The sequence below is a fragment of the Dasypus novemcinctus genome, chromosome 24 (assembly GCF_030445035.2).
Source record: "Dasypus novemcinctus isolate mDasNov1 chromosome 24, mDasNov1.1.hap2, whole genome shotgun sequence".
In the NCBI taxonomy this organism is placed as follows: Eukaryota; Metazoa; Chordata; class Mammalia; order Cingulata; family Dasypodidae; genus Dasypus; species Dasypus novemcinctus.
This window is the reverse complement of record NC_080696.1, coordinates 12,099,258-12,119,993: the sequence shown is the minus strand read 5'-3', so window position 1 is coordinate 12,119,993 and position 20,736 is coordinate 12,099,258. Positions and strand designations below refer to the sequence as shown.

Here is a 20,736-nt window from a genome sequence, read left to right as displayed (position 1 = left end):
AGAAACAAGAGGCAGCAAATAGACACCAAGAACAGACAACCAGGGGAGGGGGAGAAATTAAATAAATAAATAAATCTTTAAAAAAAAAAAAAAAAAAGAACAGCAGTTTCCACTTCCCTTTCCGTGGAATGCTTGCTCTGGGGAAAGTCAGCTGCCAGGTGAGAAGTCCATTCATCCCGTGAGGGAGCCCAAGTCACAGGCAAAGGGTGCATGGAGAGTAGGGAGGCAAAGATGCCCAACTAGTGCCAAATGTTCTGGTTCTTCCATCCCAGGCATCAGACATATGAGTGACTTCAGTCCCAGCCGCCATATAGCTACAACCTTACGAGAAACCCCAAGTGAAAATGTTCAACTAAGCCCAGACAACTTCTAGAATTGTGTCATTATACATGTTTGGTACAATTATATTCTTGCAGATTTCAAGTGTTAAGACCCCTTCCTTCCTTCCCCCCCTCCCTCCCTCTTATCCATCCATCCATCCATCATATTTACTGAGTGCTTATTACATTCTTGGCACAGGATTAGGCACAAAGGTAATAGAAGACACAATTTAGCTTTTGCAGAACTCAAAGTTTATTGGAGGAGATGCTCTGTAAATCAATGTTACAATACAATGTGAAGAAAGAGATAATATGAATATCTTAGAAAAATAATATCCTGATTTAAAAATATTATTAGCAAGTGCTCCTTGGAACTAAAACTGATACCCCCACAATTAAATGATGTGTCTTTTAGGGTTTGTTTTTATTTCTCTTTACTTATCCAGATACCACAAATTTCTATTTACTCTGTAAGATGGCAAGATGGGGATAACTGACTATTCTAATGAGAGACATACTATGACCGGATGATGAGTTGTCATGTATTTAGTGCTAAACTTCTAATAAATATAACAAATTTAATGATGAAGTGGAGGCTGCTCAGATCTTAATGTTTATCACGGTGTCCTTAAATTACTGGAATGTAGTGAAATAAAAATGTATGGTTATTTGGATTCTGTATAATGGGGAGTTGTACTTGTCACTTGTCTTTTGCAAGTGACAGAAAATCAAAATCTAACTGAAGTTGGTTTAAACAAAAAAAGCAACCAAAAGGGTGTCTATCAGATTGTATACCTGAAAAGTCCAGCGGCAGGATTCAGGACGCTGCTGAAATGGAGTCATCAGGACTTGGTCTCTGCACCCTGACGTACTGTTTCCTTCTTCCTGACATTGTTCCCAAATGGGACCTCCCTTGGTGCTGGCAAGATAAGACTCAGAATTACTAGAATACATTCTCACGTCTTTGCAACCCATTTTCCAGAGTTTATCTTATCCAGCAGTCACAGTAAAAGTCCTGGAATCAAGTTTCATGGGCTGGGCTTGACCATGTGCTTTGCTCGTCCTTGCATGAATCATCGGAACTGGAAGATGGAATAGGTTGATTGGTCAGAACTGAGTCCCATGCCCGCCTCTCAGAGGGATGGGTTAAACTCCATGTAAACTTGAGGGTTTTAAGAGTACAAGGGGTGGGTGATTCCTCAAAGGGAAAAAGAGGTGCATGGACACTGAGCCACCTAAAACAACTGATGTCTAATGCAGGAACTGAATGCACTTGTCCAAATCTGCCTTTACTGTGGGATTGTCCAGGTGGTTACACTCTGTGTTTGCAAAAAGGCACCAAACTATGCCTATGAATGTCATTAGCATAGCCTCAAAATAAATGTACTTCGTTCATAAATTCTCATGTTTCAGACGAAGAATAGTTAAGAATTTATAATTACTAAGAGTAAGTAATAATTTGTTAAAAATACACCTCTGGAATTTAAACATTTTAGGTAGTGAAGTCTCTTTACCATAGGTTGTGTTCCTACAAGGGGCTTATAAAAGTTTCCTCTCTGATACCATTGTTGCCTCTGAGTTGTGGAGGGAGGGGTGAAGGGTACAACCGGTGGCTGGGGAGCAGAAGTGAGAGGAAGCCTCAACCCTAAGCCTTGGGTCTTTGAATTTTGTGCCTTGTGACTATCACATCTCTTAAAAAATAAACAAAGTTAAATGAAAAACAGAAAACCAAAGTTCTACATTACTCATTTTTAAAAAATACTAACTTAAGCCAGTAGAAAAATGGGCAGAATCTCTAACAGGTACCTCACAAAAGAGGACTTCTGAATGACCAATAGGCACATGGAAAGGTTTTCAGTTACATTAATTATTAGGTAAATGCAAATTAAAACCACAATGCAACATCACTACATACCCACCATTAAAAAGATGGAACATGCCAAGCATTGGCAAGGATTTGGAGGAAGTGGCACACTGCTTTTGAGAATGTAAATTGGTACAATCACTTTGGAAAACTATAAGCAAATTCTAAGAACCAGCAATTCGACTCCTAGATATATCCTGAACAGAATGCGTACATGGGTACACCAAAAGATGTAGACTAAGGGACAGGATGTAGCGCAAGTGGTTGAGCACCTGCTTCCCATGTATGAGGTCCTGGGTTCAATCCCCTGTACCTTTTAAAAACAAAACAAATGAAAAAAACCAGCTCTCACTGGGGAGCAGACATAGCTTGGTGGTTGAGTGCCTGCTTGAGTCCTGGGTTCAATCTCTGGTACCTACTAAACCAGTCCCTCCCCCCACCAAAAAAAAAAACATGGACTAGAATGATCACAGCAGGACATTTTTAATAGCCCCAAACTGGAAAGCACCCAAATGCCCATCCATAGTGGAGTAGAGAAATAAACTGTCACCCAATGAAGTACAGTATCACATTGCAAATGGACATACATTATGGACTAATCTCAAAGCATAATGTTGATGAACACAAAACAGTTCATACTGCAAAATTTCATTTATAAAAAGTCCAAATTTGCCCTGGGGAGCACTTCCTTAGTCTGAGAGTGTTCACTCTGTAAAAAGTGGTGTACTTTCATGTATTTATGTTAAATTCCAATAAAATGTTTTTTGAATAAGCTCCATCTTCATGGAACTGATTGCAGTAGAGACAGTCAATAACCAACATCAATAAGAAAAAATTATAGAGGGTTAGATGGGGCTCTGTGCTTCAGTAAGATAAAGCAGCAGAGAAGAGAAGGGAGGGTTAGAAGGCGCACGTGATTGCAGTTTAAAAGAGAGTGGTCAGGGAGAACCTGCTGAGAAGCAGACGCTAGTTTGGGTTCAGTAAAGCCACATTTACTCTTCCCAACAAGCTTATGAGAGAGAGAGGCACTATCCTGTATTCAAATAAAAAGTTAAGTGAACATGAAAAAGGCTGCTAAATTAAGCCACAAACTGGTAGGCCAGGTTGCTACTCAGGAAACACATTTAAATTGTCCTGCGAGTGAGGGACGACTACATACCTAACTAGATACTTAGCAGACGGACAGATAGACCAAAACAATGGTGAAGATAGAGATGGTGATTAGGCCACCTTTAGCAATTGCTGTATTAGTTATTGTCAGTGTCCAGGGGAAAATGTCCTTGTCATCAGGGCTTGAAATTGGAGTCAAGTTACCTCTGGTTTATTTGTCTCACTTAATTTTTCTTAAGAAGAAAAGAGAAATTCATTGGAAGAATAGTGAGTACTTTATATAGTTGAGAAAACAAAAACAAAATAAGCAACCAGGCTTCGGAAAAGGATACACAAAGGTGCAGCAGTGGGGAATCTGGTAGCATTGGCTGGAGGACTGCCAACTGCTTTCACCCTTCTGCTATTCCTGTCAACATTTCAAAGCCCACGCAAGGCCCACCTTTGGTTTAGCTTGTGTCACAGGTCCACCCCTCGGCAACACGAGGGTGGAGCACCCTGACTGATAGTCGGCTATGCTAGATACAATGGAAGAGGACAGTTTGCGCTGAAGGGAAGTGGGGCACCATTGCCAAAAGCAGGAGGCTTTACCGTTGGGTGGGACAAAACAACAGCTGTCCACTGCCCACTGCGGGTTTTCCTTACAGGGTTGTTGCAGCCCATTGATCACTGAAGTTTTCTTTTGCCGATGCGATAGGCAAAATTCTCAGATGGCCCCCAAGATCTGCACCTCCAGTACACACACTGTATATAAACCTCTCCCCTTGAGTGTGGGAAGAACCTGGGGATTATGATGGGATATCACCCTTAACTAGGTTACCAATCAGCGGACTTTGAGTTCATCGAAAGGGAGGTCATTTTGGGAGTCCTGACCTAATCAGGCGAGTCCTTCTGAAGGTGGAAAACTTAGAGAGGCCAGCTCCTGCTGACCTTGGAGAAGATGAAAGCTGCCACGAGTTGGACAGCTGCAAGGAACTGACTTCTGCCAACAACTTGAATGAACCTGGAAGAGGACCCCAAGCATCAGATGAAACCATAGCCCCAGCTGACACCTCGACTGCAGCCTTGGAAAGCCTGAGCAGGGCATCCTGTTCACCTCTCCTGGACTCCTGACCTGCAGAACTGTGAGGTACTAAATGTGTATTGTTTGAAGCCCCTAAATTTGTGGTAAATTGTTACACAGCAATTGAAAACTAATAAACTTCTCTATTGTTATGCACTTCTGACATCTGATAAAGTAATGGTGTTTTCTAGGAATAGGGAGGAGGGAGAGAGGTTCCCAGAGAATCATGGCAGAGGGCCCAAGGACCAAGAAGAAGCAGTCACTATTATTTGAGATGAGTAGCTCCTCAGCTGACTACTCTTCGGAATTTGGGAGAGGGGGAAGCAGAGAGGCAGAGTGAACCAGATTTTTCTTGAAGATTTACTAGTGGAGACCTTTCTGTTATATCGGACATTCTGAGTGAATTAAATAGACAGGTAACTGCTCATTCTAAGTACTTCAAAGGACAAGAGACCTACTACACTCAAAGCAGTGTAGAGATTTGAAATATTGGGTCCAAAGGCAGGTTAGCCCAACATTTCTCACTTACATTCGAACAGCATTAAGCCACAGGAGGATTGCAAGGGTGGTGTCTGGGTGTGGTATCCAAGATAAAGATGTGCAAAGCAGCACTGGGAGGTGACTGCTTCAACCTGGCTAAGCTCAGGGAACAGAGCAGGTAATAGCTCTGTCCAAAAAATAGAAAGGCGCATACTTACGAATTTCTTTAAAAAACCTTAACATCTTTTACTCTTTTCTCTTTCAGTTAATATTACTATGTCAAAAACCACTCCAAATTTAACGACATAAAAAAAGCACCCATTTTACTATGCTCCTGGATTCTTTGGGACAGGAATTCTTTTTAAAAACACAGGGGAATGGCTTGTGTCTGCTCCCCAATCTTTCGGGGACTATATAACAAGGGTCCCCATTTCTCCAGCTTTCAGTAACATTTTCCTTCTTCCTTTCAGCCCTCACTGACAGCCTCCTCAAGGTCTTCTAGACTTCTGCTAACGTTTTCCTTTAGGCTCCCCTCCCACCCTTGCTGCCTCCCTACTCCCAAAGCAAATGTTTTGTTTTTGTTATGCAATATCCCATTTCTGGTAACAGAATCTGATCCAATTACTATTGCTACATAATAAAGTGTTAATATTGCTACAGTTACAACTAACGGCCATCATCACCTCTGCCTCCAGAATACAGTGGTGCAAAAATAACACAGAACAAGCCCCAAGCTAATAATAAAACCTAGGAATCCACGCTAGCTAGTGGGGAGGTGGGTGTTGAGGGGCTATGGGGCTGGAAGGGAAGAGAGGAGATAACTGGACAGCGAGACAAGCTGGGAGTCCTGGGAAGTGCTGAGGTTGCCCGCGCCCATGAGTTTATCCTCCCAGCCACAGCTGGCTTTCTTTGGCTTATACTGGCAGTGCTCTGACACAAAACCTTCAGTACCAGATCAGGCAAACAGTGGCATTGTTGTTGGAGCTTGTGAACAGATACTAACAGCGGTGTAAACACAGTGAAGTAAAATAACAACCATTTCATTATGCTCACAGACTCTTGTGGATCAGGATTTGGAAAGGGCAAGTGGAGATGGCTTATTTCTGCTCTGTGATGTCTGTAGCCTTGGTTGGGAAGACTCAATGGCTGCAAGTTACTAGATGGCTGGGGTGGAATCATCTGAAGGCACATCCACTTACATGTCTGGCAGTGGATGCTGGCTTGGACCTTATCTGGGGAGTGCTGGGCACAACATCTATACATGCCTTCTTCACCCTGTGGCTGCTTGGGCTTCCTCAGAGCTTGGTGGCTGGGTTCAAGCTTCCTGGATTAGAGAATTTCTATTTTTCAATTCTGGTTAATTCTTAGCTAGTAGCTCTTAGAATATTGCCTTGCCTTTACCCTGTTCATTCCATTCTTCGCCCCGCCCCCCCCCGAATTCCAATTGTATGTATATTAGACATTCTCTCCTTTTCATTCTATGTTCCAAGTCTATTAAACCATACTGTCCATCTCTTTGTCTCTCTGATCTTCGGTTGGGATAATTTCTTTACACTTAACTTCCAGTTTGTTTAATACTTTCTTAAGTGTGTCTATGTGATGTTTAACCTACTCACTGAGTGTTTTTACTTTGATGACTAATTTTGCATTTCCAGATCTTTAAGTAATTTTCAAGTCTACCAGATTATTTTTATTTTTTATCTTTTGGTGTTTTCTTATTCTTTGCTCATGTTTTCTACTCCCTCATTTATTTATTTTAAATGTATTTAAAATATATTTATTTTATATTCTTATTCAATGATTTCAAGATCTGAAGCCTCGTGAGATCAAAGCCTGCTATTTATTGTTTCTGCTCTTATCTAAGGTGGTTGGTGTGTTTCAACTTCTCACCTCCTGGGCGATAAAAACCCAAATCCTAGGCTCCTGCCATCTGTAAGTGCCCTCAGGGAAGATGGACCTTCAGCACTGGCTTCCTGCTCTGGGTCCCTTTGTTTTTTTCCCCTTTCTGCAATGGAAGAATACTTGTGTATTCTATCCAAAATTTCTCAGTGTTGTGTGGCTATGGATGCAAATAAAAAGTAAAACTGTTTCTTACTCCAACTCAATCTCACTTCTGTAGAAGCTTTGTGCACTGTTTGGCATGAAACTTTCTACCATTTTCCATATATCCAGAATATATATACACTCACATACATACATAGATAAATGGGATATTAAATATTGTTTTGCAATACTTTAAAACATTTAATCATATGTCCCTGAACATCTTTCATCTTGGTATGTCATATTTTAATGACTGAGCATGTTATACAGTTTACATTTCCTGTAATATTAATATATTTAACTAGTTCAAACGGATAGAAATTTAGATTGTTTCCATGTTTGTTTGTTTGTTTTCTATTACACAAGCAGTGCTGCAGTAAACATTGTTGAGCAGTGCCTGGCTCATAGAAGTCATTTGATTAGTATTTGTTGCATGAACATATATCTTTGTGCATGCATGCAATTATCGTAGCACAGACTCCTAAAAGTGGATCTGCTAGGTCAAAGCAGATCTAGACAGGTAATCATCAAATTGCCCTCCAAAAAGTTGTGCCAATATCTATTCTTCCAACAATGTTTTCCTAGTCTTCACCAATACTAGAAAGTATCAGTCTTCAAAATGTTTGATAATCAGACAGTGGGGAGAATGCTGTGTTATTTAATTTGCCTATCTTGATTTTTTAGTGAGGTTAAGCATCTTCTCATGAATTACATGTATGAGAATTGCTTGCTTACATTGTTCACTGATTCTTCCTCTGAGGTCTTACGAAACTTAAAAAAGCTTTACATGTTATTAATGTTAACCCTTTTAAAATTTAAATGTTACAAATATTTCCACCTAGCTTAATTTTTTTTTATAATTATGGTGGCTTTTGCAGTGTAGAAGTTTTGAATTTTTATGCCACTACATACGTCCACTTTTTTCTTTATGGTTCTGAACTTTGGGTCATGTGTAAGGAACGTAATCACCCTCTCCACTCCACATCTACAAATTCCTAAAGGGGGAAATTAGTGGTTCTCAAACTTTGGCGTGCATCATTAGCACCTGCGGGGTTTGCTAAAACAGACCGAGGGGCCCCAAGCCCAAAGTTTCTGATTTAATAAGCCTGCCGTTTCCTAGTAAATGATGCTAATGCTGCTGGCCACACTTTGAGAGCTAACTGCTCTCTAGTCTTTCCAATCTCTGCTTCTCCAAGCCAGGTTTGATATGCTAAAGGTTTCAGGCTAATAGTTCCAAGGAAACATGAAGGGGATTATACAATGTTACGGGGTCTGGTCCTAGTACCTAGATGGTAAAAGTATGGCCACTCACATTTCCATTCTCCCCACCTCCCACACGTACCTTGGCAGAACCCTAGTTTTCCCTACTTTATAGAGGGGCTGTAGTTATTGGATGAACCCGAACTGTGACATATCAATAAATGACGGCAACTTTCATTTCATTTCGTCTCACAGAGTCTACCAAACGCCCGAATCAGACAGCCACATGTAGCGTGCTCCTTCAGGGAGCAAGTGGGAAGAGATAGGCAACTGCGGCTGCGCAGCTCAGAACTCACCAAGGTGTAAGTCCTTGCCCCACCTCCACAGCCAGGTGAGCGATTCCAAGGGGGGGGCGGGGTCAGAGAAGAGCGCGGGAGCCCGCTTCCGGCCACGTGACCACAAGAGGGGCCAATGGGAGGGCGTGACGTCGCCCTCCGCGCTTCCTCTCCCTGGCAACCGGCGGGTGACTACTTCCGGTGCTCTGAAGGCTCGGGGCTGACACGGGTGAGTGTACGTCTTTCTCACGCTGTACGAGCCGAGCTGCTGCCACCACCCTGCAGCCGCCTCTGTCCGAGCCGCCGACGCCCGCCCGGACGTCTTCTCGGGGCCGGGAGGGGCGGCGCGCAGGACAGCCCTTGTCCGGGGTGGAACTGGGGAGGGAGCCAGGGATGCCCCTCGCCCCCAAGTCTCGGTCGCGCGTGGGGCCCGCGCCTGTTTTCTCCCCAGCCTTGTCTCCAGGTCAGCGGCCTCATCCGATGCCGGGGAAGGACTTTCAGTGCGTGGGGAGCCTTGCAGCCCTTGACCCACGTCTCAGTCGGGGGTTGGGGATGTCGCCAGCTCCCGAAGCGCACAGAGGCCGTAGGGCGTGCGCGGTCGTTCTGGGTGGTCGGCTGGGGGCAAGGCAGCCTCGCTGTGAGATAGAGGCCTGGCTAGGGTCCTCCAGAGCATTAGCATTTTCTGCTCTGGTTGAGGAGGAAGAAAGGTCCGAGAAGATAGAGAAGAAACAGTTAGAGAGGCGGGGTGGAAACCCAAGGCTGGTGGAGCCCTGGAATTGAAGGGACCGTTGTGTTTCACAAGGGGCCGGGGGTGGGGGTGCTTGGTGGGTGGGTGTTTCCAACTTGACTTGCATCCATACGGGAGAGGAAAGGAAAGGTGTTTTGAAGACCACGTAACTGAGATCCTTGAATACTAATCTTAGAAATTTTTACCTATATGCGTGGGGTTTTAATCATGTCCTTTTTATGTTTGCTTTAAATAAAGCTCCTCCCCCCAACTTACAACGAAGTAGTGCATGGTTTTAAAAAGAATATCAGGAAAATGCAGAAATATTTAAAAAGAGATGACCCATAGTTCCACTAACCCAGTATTTTGATGTTTCCTTCTAATTTTTATAGCATTTTAACTTATTTATGATCATAATGTATTTTGTGTATATGATATAGGTATAACTAAAAAGCATAATTTGTGTACTACATCTATTGTATGTAAATTGAGGTAAAATTCACATGCCATAAAATTTACCCCTTTAAAGTGGTTTTTAGTATATTCACAAAGTTGCACAACCACCACTATGCTCTAATTCTAGGACAGTTTCATCATCCCTGAAAGAATCGCCTGCCCACATGCCCACTAGCAGTCACTCCCCATTCCACCCTGTCCCCCAGTCCTTGGCAATCACTGATCTACTTCTGTCAATAAGATTTACCTATTCTAGACATTTCATGTAAACCAAGTCATATCACATGTGGCCTCTTCTGACTGACTTCCTTCACTATTTTAAAGGTTTATCCATTCTGTAGCATGTATTCAGTACTTCATTTATTTTTATTGATGGATAATATTCCATTGTTTGGATATACTGCATTTTGTTTATCCATTCATCGTTTGATGGGCATTTGGGTTTTTTCCCCTTTTTGACTAGTGTGAATGATGCTGAGATGAACATCTGTGTACAAGTTTTTAGGTGGACATATGTTTTCAGTTCTCTTAGGTATATACTGGAAGTAGAATTACTGAGTCTTATGGTTACTCTTTAACTTTGTGAGGAACTGCTAAACTGTTTCCCACAGTGGCTGTGTCATTTTATATTTCCATTAGGAATGTATGAGGATTCCACTTTCTCCACATCTTCACCAACATTTGTCTTTTTGATTATAGCCATCCTGCTAGTTGTGGAGTGGTATCTCATTGTGGTTTTGACTTGCATTCTAAGAGTTTATACTCTTACATTTAGCTTCTACATTTAGGTCTTTCATCCAGTTCAGGTAATTTTTTGTATATGGTATGAGGTAGGGGCCTAATTTTTTTTTTTTCCATATGGGTATCTAGTTGTCCTAGTACTATAGTACTATTTATCTAAAAGACTCTTTCCTCCCATTGGATTTTGTTGGCGTCAAAATCAATTGACTAAAATGTATAGAGTATTGTTTTCTTAAGCATTTCTTTGTGTTGGATGTTTAGGTTGCTCCCAAATTTTTGTTATTTTAAATAATGCTGTGTTAATCAACTTTGGGTATAACCTTTTGTGTATTTTTCAAGTTATTTTGGCGGAATGTGTTTTTAGCATTACTAAAATCAAAGATGACATAAGTGTATTCTGGAGTTCCTTTAATGAGGTGTTAAATCTTCAGTGTTCATGATGTTAAGAGCAACCACATGGTTCTCTATTGAGCAGTTTGCTATAGCTTACGTTCTGTAATAGCCTTTGCTGTGAGATGGATGTATTCCATAACTCCCTTCTTCCCTTCACTGCTTTAAAAAGACTGTGCAAACCTAGAGAGAAAAACTTCAACACCAAGAGGCTAACAGGACATGTAGTTTTCTAAATGGTTTAAGGAAGAAAAGAAAGGAAAAGAAAAAAACAAACAAACAAATTTGTGTCATCAAATGCCATGAAAAGACCTTGGGTAAAAACACATTCTGAGTTTTTTCTGGCCTTGCTAATCAAGATAATTTACATTCATCTTTGTCTCAGAGATGGTAAACTTTAATCTTTACTTTTTGATAGATAACACAGAGTAAAAAAAATTCATAAAGGGAAGTGGGTGTAACTCAGTGGTTGAGCGCCTGCTTTCCACATACAAGGTCCTGGGTTCATCCCCAGTACCTCCTTAAAATAAAACAAAACATGGAGATGAAAATCAGGTTCCCTTTCATCCTTTGCCCCTCAGTCTTTCATATCTTGTTAGAGCTATCCGTGGCCAGTATTACTGGTGTCTGTATATACTAGTTCATACATAAAGTATCTCTGGAAAGATAGTATATACAAAATTACACATTCTGATGCTCTTGATACTTACTGACAAATTCCTTTTCAAAATGGTCAGATCAGTTTATGGTGCAGGTACAATGCTAGTTTTAAAATTTTCATTTATGTTTGCATTTCTTTATATAGTCTTTCTTTAATATTGATTATCCCATTTATATTTTCACTTTTATTTATTGTCTGTGTCCTTTGGTATGGTTTTTACTTTAGTCAGAGTTGTCCTTTTTGAGTTTATTTTGGCTCCCATTTGTAAATGTTTGCTTTATGATAGCCTGGATTTGGGAGAGAAAAGTTAAAATGTTTTTTATAATACTTAATGCTTGGAGGTGTGTGAGCTGAACAAGGATTGAGGCTGTAGGGAAAAGGAAGTTAAATGCTTAAGGGAGAAATCTATTTGAAAAATGAATGCGGTCCAAGATGACTTCAAGATGAATTAGAAAAGTGTGGTGCTCTTAAGAAAAATAAGGAATAACGAGGAAAGAATGAGATATTTGGGGAAAGATAACTTTGTTTTGGGCAGGCCAGCTCTGAGGAGGATCCATTTTTTTGTAGGATCCAGAGTAGAGCTTGTGGCTATAGTTCAAGGGACAAACAATAGAATTAAGAAACATCTGATTTGCTGAGGGGATAGTTCTGAAGCATTGGCAGTGGTTGAAAATGCTGGAGGAAGTGTTCAGGAATGGGCCTTGGGCAGGCTGTCTGGGAGTCATGTAGGAGGACAGACGTGTAGGATTCAGAGGGGTCATGAGGAGCTGTGATAGAGATTGGCATGCTTGCCGAGGACAGCAGGTGATCAAGAAGATCAAAGTGGAAAGCAGAAGAATAAGAAAAGGCCATTGGATTTGGTGACTAGGAAAAGATATATCGTTAAAGAAGCTTTATTGAGATAAAATTCGTATATTATATAATGCACCCATTTAAAGTGAACAGTTTGGTGGTTGTTTGGTATATTCACAGTTATCTGACCACCACAGCAATCAATTTTATTACCCCAAAAATTAACCACACACCCATTAGCAGTAACTCTCCATTCCCCTTTAACTGCCTCCCACCCCACTCCCCCAACCCCCTTCCGCCCTAGGAAACCACTAATTTACTTTCTTTCTGTAGATTTGCCTATTCTGGACATTTCATATAAATAGAATTATACAATATGTGGTCTTTCATGACTGACTTCTTTAATTGTTTTCAAGGTTCCTTCAGGTTGTAGTATGTATCAGTACTTCATTCCTTTTTATTACAAAATAAAATTTCATTATATGGATATACCAGCTTTTGTTATCACTCTGTCAGTTGATGGCATTTGGGTTGTTTCTACTTTTTGGCTATTATGAATGATGCTGCTCTAAATTCATGTACAAGTTTTTGTGTGGATATATATTGTCAGTTCTCTTGGGTATATAGCCAGGTTGGAATTGCTGGGTTATATGGTAACTCTGTTTAACTGTCTGAGCAACTATATCAGAGGATGGACAAATTGCCGGTGCTTTTTAAAAATAATAATCATAATGAATTTTAATATCATTACTGGTAGGAGATTACAAAATATCAGTGTTCAAACTTATCAATCAGAAATAAAGCCATTATAAAATGCTTCATAAAATTGTTTTCTCTTATCTAAAAACTGTAACATGCCTATGCATCTCCTTTCATTGGAAATAATTTATGTTGAGTGTTACTGCAAAGCTTACTGGAAATGTTAGTCATTTTTCTTGTGGATCAGGATATCAATCTAAATATGCTTTATCAATTTCAGATAATGGTTTGTAATGATTACAAATGGGATAAAAATATCATTGGGATAGACTCTTCAGTCTTTGTAGAGATCAAATACTGTGACTTCCCTCCCTCTCCCCTTTGCAGTACCTACAGATAGTGTGGCTTCTGGCATTCAAGGTCTTTTAAAAAATGACCCATTAGGTTAGTATTGTTCATTAGCCATGTTCTGTCTATTCCTCCCCTAGGTGGGATGAGTATTTAGAAGGTTCAGAATATGGTCTTTCTTCTTACTGCAGTTATTAAATGTGGTCTCATAGTCTTTCCCTATTTTGGAACTTGTGCTTAGCTAATTACTTAGTATTCCCACAGATGAATGAATTTTTTTTTGTTTTTTTGTAATTAATACATTCAGATGGTTCAAAATCAAAAGGTACAAAAGTGTGAACGGTGAAATCTCCACCCTGCATCGCTTAGTCATATAATTCTACTTCAGCTGACCACTATTATACTGTTTTTTTAGTATAGAGCTATACTTTGCCTATGTGTTTATCTGTTTTCCACACAAATGATGGTACTACATGTACTTTTGCACCATTCATTTGTTTGTTTGTTTGTTTATTTATTTATTTAGGTGCCAAAACCCAGGAGCACAATACCTTTTATATTCTAACAAAATACCTTCAAAATCATTCCATATCCAGATGTCAAGAACTTCTTCATTCTTTCCTATGGCTGTTTCATTTTTAATCAGTTCCTGAATGATGAACATATTTTTGGTTCATATCTTTTTAAAAAAAATTTTTTTAAATTGAAGTATATCATTCATACATGAACACACATAAACAATAAGTGTATAGTAAAGATTGTGAACTTACAAAATAAACATACATAACATCACACAGGGGTCTCATATATCACCCCTCCACTAACTCTTTGCATTGATATGAAATATTTGTTACTAACTATGCAAGAGCATTTTCAAAATATTACTACCAACTATATTCCTTATCTTATATTTGGTGTATTTTTCCCCCAACCCATTCTATTTTTTTAAAATGTATTTTTGTTACAGATTTTGTGAAGTTACAAAACAATCATACAGATGTGTAGATTTCCTTGTATTACAGATATATTTTACATATGAAAATGTTCATGCGTGAGTGTATCTGAGGAAAAATTTCTAGAAGTGGAGTTATAGGGTCAAAGGTTGTGTGCTTTGTAATTTTTATTGATTTTGCCAAATTGCCCTTGAGTGGCACCAATTTACACTATCACTAACAGTGTATGAGAGCTCCTGTTTCTCTACATCCTTAAAACATGATGCTATTTTACTTTTTGATGTTTGCCATTCTAAGTTAACAAATGGTGTGTGAATGTAGTTTTATTTTGCATCTCTTTTGAGTGAGGTATAGCATCTTTTGATCTGTTTAAAGTATTATAATTTTTGCATAAACTGAGATTTGCCCATTTGCCCTTTTATTTTTGTTTAGGTTGTCTTTTTTTTTGGTCATTGGTTGGAACTCTGTTTATTAGGCAAGTTAGACCTTTAATGGGCTCTGAGTTAAACAAAAACTGATGTTGGAGTAGAAGTTGCTTCATTGCTAATAGAAATATAAACATTCCAGTGACCACTGGAAATTGGAGGCCAGGGTTGTATACTGGATAGCTTGTCTACTCAAGTTCTTTCCCAGTCCAGCATCACCTTGGGACCAGCATTTTTGAAGGGGTTCATTGAGTTTCTATGGTTTGTTAAGTAAATACATTTTGGATAGTCTATGAGGAAGGGTAGATTGCTCAAGAAATAGCATAGTGATTCATCTTCCACCTTTTACTTCCTTTTTAGACAAGCTTGAGAAGCAATATTTAAAAATCTCAGATACATTAAAATGCCCATGACATAAAACTGTATTAATATAAAATGTAGATGTTATAATTTCTTATTTGCTTTTTAGTGATTATAAAATTTACATGTTATGATTTCTTTATGAAAAGATCCGTATGATAATGGTGAGTCTCAGTAACTTGAAGTCTAACAACCCATACTGTTTGGATGTGCTTTCAGTTTAACTGAAGCTCTTGATTTTCCAGAACCTGAATTTCCATTCAACCCATGTTTCTTTTCTTACGCAAGTGGGCAGCCAGGCCTGATGGTATGCATGGGCTAGCTGATATAGGCTAATTATTTAAACACCACATCCTCAACTGACACATGAATAAATAGTGGCCTACCTAACCCTGTGAAATATTGTGAGAAATAACCAAAATAAAATAAAGATAATTGAGGTAATTGAGGCAGATCCTTATGAAGTCACTGGGAAAAGAACCATTGTTAGGAAACTAGCAAGCACTACAAAACAAAAATAAAAACAGGAATTTGAATTACTGTTATTTAATCATGATCAGTGTGCTTTTGTAATCAAACTTTTTTCCTACATTTATGGAACTTGTAAAACTTTTAACAAAACAGTATATATATGTATGTAAATTTGATTTTGAGCTACTTAAAAATATATATATGTATATATATCTTAAATGAAGTGATATATAATAAAAATGAAATGGTCTCTTTTTAACCAGGAATTAGGGGAAGTTAAAATACCACATTTCAGTGCTTCTCAGACTATCTCTGGTAAAGGGCCCATTTAAGAAAAATATCCTTTGTGGACCAATGCACTTGTAAATTTAAAAACTGTACTGAAAAATGAAACTGAAGGAAGGACAAAAACAAAAGCTCAGATTTTTATTAGATTTAGCAGTTAACATTATGTCAATAATATAAACAAAACAGGAAATAGAGAATTGTTAAAACTGTACTCGCTGTTTATTAAAAGGTGTGCATAAAGGAATAATATTTTAATGAAGCAATAACATCTTGTGTCATAGTTATTGTTATGAAGCCAGGGTTGTTAGAAGCTTGTAAGCTGGTAATACTGAGAAGAGTTAGAAACTTTGTGGCATAAGTTGTTTGTAATTTGTTTTATTGAATTTTACATCTCATCATTTATCTGTTGAAAACCTCAGAAATATGCTTTTCATGGAAATTGACTACAGCTTATAGAAGTGTTATTTTAATTTCTTTGTTTAGTCCTATGATTTTGTTAGCATTTATGTTTTACAATTAAGTTGTGGAGCATTAAACTGATTTTCTTAAGGGGGTCTTTGTGGGCAGGTATGAATCTGTATGTTGCTTCCTTCCTTTATGTAAGCAGCAATCTAAGTTTTATATCAAGGGTCAGTAATATTGACAGTACCATCTGTATTTCCCGAATGCCCCAGAGGTTATTAGCATTCAGTTTGAGGGAGTAGAGTGATTTTAAGTTATATTGATGATTACGTCAAGGTAGGTAAAATATTTTTGGACTCAGTAATGACAGTCATTTAATGTGACTTCAGGAAAATACTGTCAGTGGACAGCGATTTAAATTCTAACTTTTTAATATTTTTCTATTATTTTTAATACCCAATTAAATTTTAAAAATAAGTGTTTTGAAAATTATCTTTGCATGAATTTGTATAAGTAATGTTTGTTGGTGGAGAGATATGCATATAATTTTTGCTGGTTTTCCTCTAGGGTAATTCCTTTCCTGAAATTGCTTTTGGATGGAAGTATGCTCTTTTCCCAGTAGAAGATGGTAATCTTGCAGTATGACCATGGAGAAGGGGATGAATTCAGGGGAAGGGCTGCCTTCCAGATCATCTCAGGGGTCGGCTGTTAAGGTAACAGCCAAAGAGTTGGAAACAAAACAATCCCATAAAGAGAAGCGAGGGGGCTTTGTGCTGGTGCATGCAGGTAAGCCCTAAGTGGGTGAATAGGTTTTTTGCTTGTCTTAAAGTACACTGAGAATTGAATTTCACATTTGGAGGAGGCAAACTGCCGCACAGGAGTTGGAACCGAAGAGATTGTTTGACTTCAGAATACTGAGAGCCTCTGCCTGTCCCCCACTTAGAAGTTCTTATAATGGCAGCTCTTCCTATGTGTTCTTTACTCCTCTCACCCATTATTTCTTTTTACCCCATATGATAGAGATATTTAGGTGGTGTTAAAACCTGACAAAGCCATTTTTTTTAAAACTCTGGTTTGTGTTTTCAAAAATAAAAATGTTTCTGAAAAAAAGTTGATTGCCTCTATACTAGACTATAGCCACCTAAGGCTCTAATCATATAATTTTGAAGCTGATTCACCCTCTTTATATTATAAATGAGGAATCTCAAGACTAGAGTGATTTAGTGACTTCTGCCATTGAGCTAGTTGGTTCTAGAGTCAGACTGGGAAACCTGGGCCCCAGAAATCCCAGTCTCTTGTTCTTGGCACTGCATCAGCCTGTAGTACTCTATTTCAGTGAATGATGAGGCCAGACACAATGAAGTTCAATCTTGGGATCACCCATCATTGAAAGCTCTTGGGCTTCAGATAGTATAGCTCTACCCAGGTCTCAGCTTCATAGGTTCTATTTTCTTTGGATGTTTTTATTTGTCCAGACCCCATGCCTCTGAAGAGAGAAGGAATAGTTGGGTCTTCTTTTACCTTTCCCCATACTGTTAAACAGAATGGGGCCAGGATGGGCTGAGAAGTGGAATTGTTCTTGTGAAACTCATGTCCTGCCTGGTCATTAAACTTTGGCTATTCCTGACTGGGTGACCTCAGAAGTCTCATAGACTCTATTCCAAAAGGACCTTAAAAAACATCAGATCAATTCCCCTTTCTTACAGACTATTTTACGGAGAGATGGGATAAAGTAACAGAAATAACCTAGGTAGACCTGGGAACTAGACTTTCTCTGTTCAGACTGCTAGTCCAGTGTTCTTTCCATTACACCATGCTGACAGTGTCTCTACCATAGAACCCAGTAAGTTAGTCAGAATGAAGGTTTGGAAAATGTACAAGAAATGTCTGAAATTCATATCAAGTAACAACATAGAGTTTTTGATGAGTTGGAAAGCGTTTTCTATGCATGTCATGGTTGCCTCTAGCCTTCCTCTCACACACACACTGGATGGTAATGGCTCTCAGGTAAAGTTGGTGTGGGGGTCAGCAGTAGTAGGAGGACATGTGGGTTATGGCAGGAGATTGTGTGGATTGAGGGGTGATCTACCTGCTAAATTATTAGACTGTCAGATGGAGTGCATGATTATGCCGAAGGTAAATATCTTGCATGTTTAAGGGACAAAAATTTAATTCCTCATCCAATTTAGGATTTTAGAGCTGTTTATTTTAGCAGTAGAGTAGACTTACCTGAACTTCAATCATTTGATTAGCAGATTCTTAATTTTTCCCAGATTTGTATACTACCTATTAATATACTGTTTCCCTAAAATTAAAAAAACAAAACCAAAACACTTGATAAACTTAACATTTTAAAGATGAAACCTGTCCATTATGTAAATGGAATATCTGTATCACTTGTCATAAAGGGAAAATAATGTTAAACACAATGCAAACAAAACAGTATAAATTTTACCTAGATCTGGTTGCAGGTCAATGGTGTGGATCTTAAGCCTGCCTTTCTTATGTTAAACCAATAGTAAGCAAGTGTTAACCAGATATTAAAGATATACTGGGACAAAACTGAGACTTTTTTCAAATTCTAATCAGAAGGATTACTTGTTAATGCTATTTAATGCCCTCCTCCATATACTGTTTTGTCCCATCTTTGGGAGACACTGCGGAAAGTTTGGGGCCTCTGAGATCTAAGACAGAACTGGGATCACCTATTCCTAGAGGACCATGAAAAGATACCTGTGAAATCTTAGCACAGACTCTGTGAAGACTCTTGAGGAACAGGATTAGAATGTGGGGAACTTAAGCCTTCCAGTTGCTCGAGTATCTTTTCTGCTATCCTGGATCTCTACACCACAGCTTTGCGGGCCAGTTATTTTTCTGAGTTGAGGAATGGTGGGTTAGGTTCATGTCAGAGAAGCTGCAGATCCAAAGGAAGAATTGTGAGGCCTAGAGAAGTAGTTCTTAACCTTCCTTAGGTTGGACCCCTGTGGGGTTTTTGGGGTGGGGAATTGGTGGTGGTTTTAGCACTCTCTGTTAAGGAGCTTGATTAGAGGCCTTGATCACCAGAGTTTAAGGGCGCTTGTCTTATTTTTTTTTTTTGGCTAGGCTGTTCTCAAATCCCTAAAGAAGCAAGTATTAATCCCCTATTTAGAACCATTCTCTTGAGGATGTTCCTGGCAGTACTTTCCCAAAGCTGAAAGTACTTTCTAAAGGTCAAAGGAGGGGAACTTGGAGGAGTCCTTCCTGTCCTTGATACCTTCTGAGGTATCAGCTCTGGACCAAGAACTTTGGAGAGAGGCTCTCAGAAGGAGGGGTAGAGCTGATCTTAGTGAAGCCTCCTTGGGGCCATGGGCCATTTCTTGGGCCTCTGGCAGAAAAATATTTTCAATAAAGGAGATAAGGCATGGTATTAAAAAAGGCTTTTATGGTTGGAGAAAGAAGCTATTAGATTTTAAAACTCCAATAATTTAGAGTAATTGTTTTGTTTTCATTAGGACAGTATCCGTGTGTATGGGCTATGTAATATAAGCAAGGTCTCTGATATTTTAATGATAAATAACAATTGATTGATTTTTTTCTGCTACAGGTGCAGGTTATCATTCTGAATCCAAAGCCAAGGAATATAAGCATGTATGCAAACGAGCTTGTCAAAAGGTATTATACAAATTGTATGTTCTAAACATTTCAGTTTTTGAACATAAAGCAGCTTTACCTTGAAATTCAAAATTATAAGGTTTTGTTTATAAGAAAATCTTTGGTTTGAACCACACAGTTATTTCGTTCATACTTGTGGGATCTCTTTTTTTGTTTTGAGTTGTGTTTTTTGTTCTCCAAATGATACTTAGATCTTTGCCCTCCTTCCCCAGATTAAAGCCTGTATTTTTGGAATTGCGGGCACATAATCATATCTCTTTTAATCTTTGCAATGGCATTGAGCTTTATAGAAAGGGTAGGGAAAATGGCTCAAAGGCAGCCAACGTGTCTTTCCATGAAGGGAAGAAAAGATAATAATAATAAAAAAATGGGTACTTTTCTAAGATTATTCTGTACTTTTCCTTCTGTTTTTCATCATGTATTTTGTATCTTAGCAAATTCATTGTCATTTCTGGGTTCAATTGTGCCCTGGGTTCAGTGCCTTTTTTATTCCATTGTGCCTTTTTTATTCCATTGGTTTTTGAGGTTTTGCTGAATTGTTGAATACTTAATGTGGGGCAGGAATGGAAAAAGAATAAATACTGTTTGCTTTTATTTTGATCCTGACTATATACTCTAAAATGCAAACCTTCCATTTTATGCAAATAGAATAATTGGATATTGTAAATCAGGTAAAATAGATTTCCCTCGGCTCTTTCATTTATATTTACATACCATTTAAAAGAAATATTGTACTTTTATATTAGAGTCCAGGGTTTTTCTTATGAATTGCATAAATAAGAATTTTTTTACTATAGGAATATTATTTTTTTAAAATTAAATGTTATTAAAGCTAAAAGTGAGATGTCCTCAAAGCTGTTTTTAAAAAGTGTGAAAACCTTCATTATCTGAAACGAAATGTTTGCTTTTAGATAACTATAGTCCTAGAAACATATATTTGGACTGTGTAATCAGTTTCCT

General features: G+C 38.7%; 1 protein-coding gene and 1 long non-coding RNA gene across 4 annotated transcripts in view; one reads left to right on the top strand and one right to left on the bottom strand.

The window, feature by feature from the left end:
- LOC139437489 (uncharacterized) overlaps positions 1 to 8,517 on the bottom strand; it is a 58,899-nt gene extending 50,382 nt beyond the window's left edge. Inside the window, exons 1-2 of one of the 2 annotated variants that reach the window (XR_011647286.1) lie at positions 8,434 to 8,517; positions 1,116 to 1,239 (exon numbers count right to left, since the gene is read on the bottom strand). This is a non-coding gene — a long non-coding RNA (uncharacterized lncRNA). The remainder of the gene's footprint in view (positions 1 to 1,115; positions 1,240 to 8,433) is intronic. The other variant, XR_011647285.1, reaches the window with a different exon arrangement.
- Positions 8,518 to 8,549: 32 nt separating this feature from the next.
- Positions 8,550 to 20,736, top strand: part of TASP1 (taspase 1) — a 274,012-nt gene continuing 261,825 nt past the window's right edge. For both annotated transcript variants that reach the window (XR_011647284.1, XM_004475274.4), the window contains exons 1-3: positions 8,550 to 8,641; positions 16,693 to 16,911; positions 19,709 to 19,776. Coding sequence is in view for 1 of the 2 variants with exons in the window: in XM_004475274.4 (XP_004475331.1) it covers positions 16,767 to 16,911; positions 19,709 to 19,776 (213 nt within the window). In the remaining variant the exon portion in view is untranslated. The remainder of the gene's footprint in view (positions 8,642 to 16,692; positions 16,912 to 19,708; positions 19,777 to 20,736) is intronic.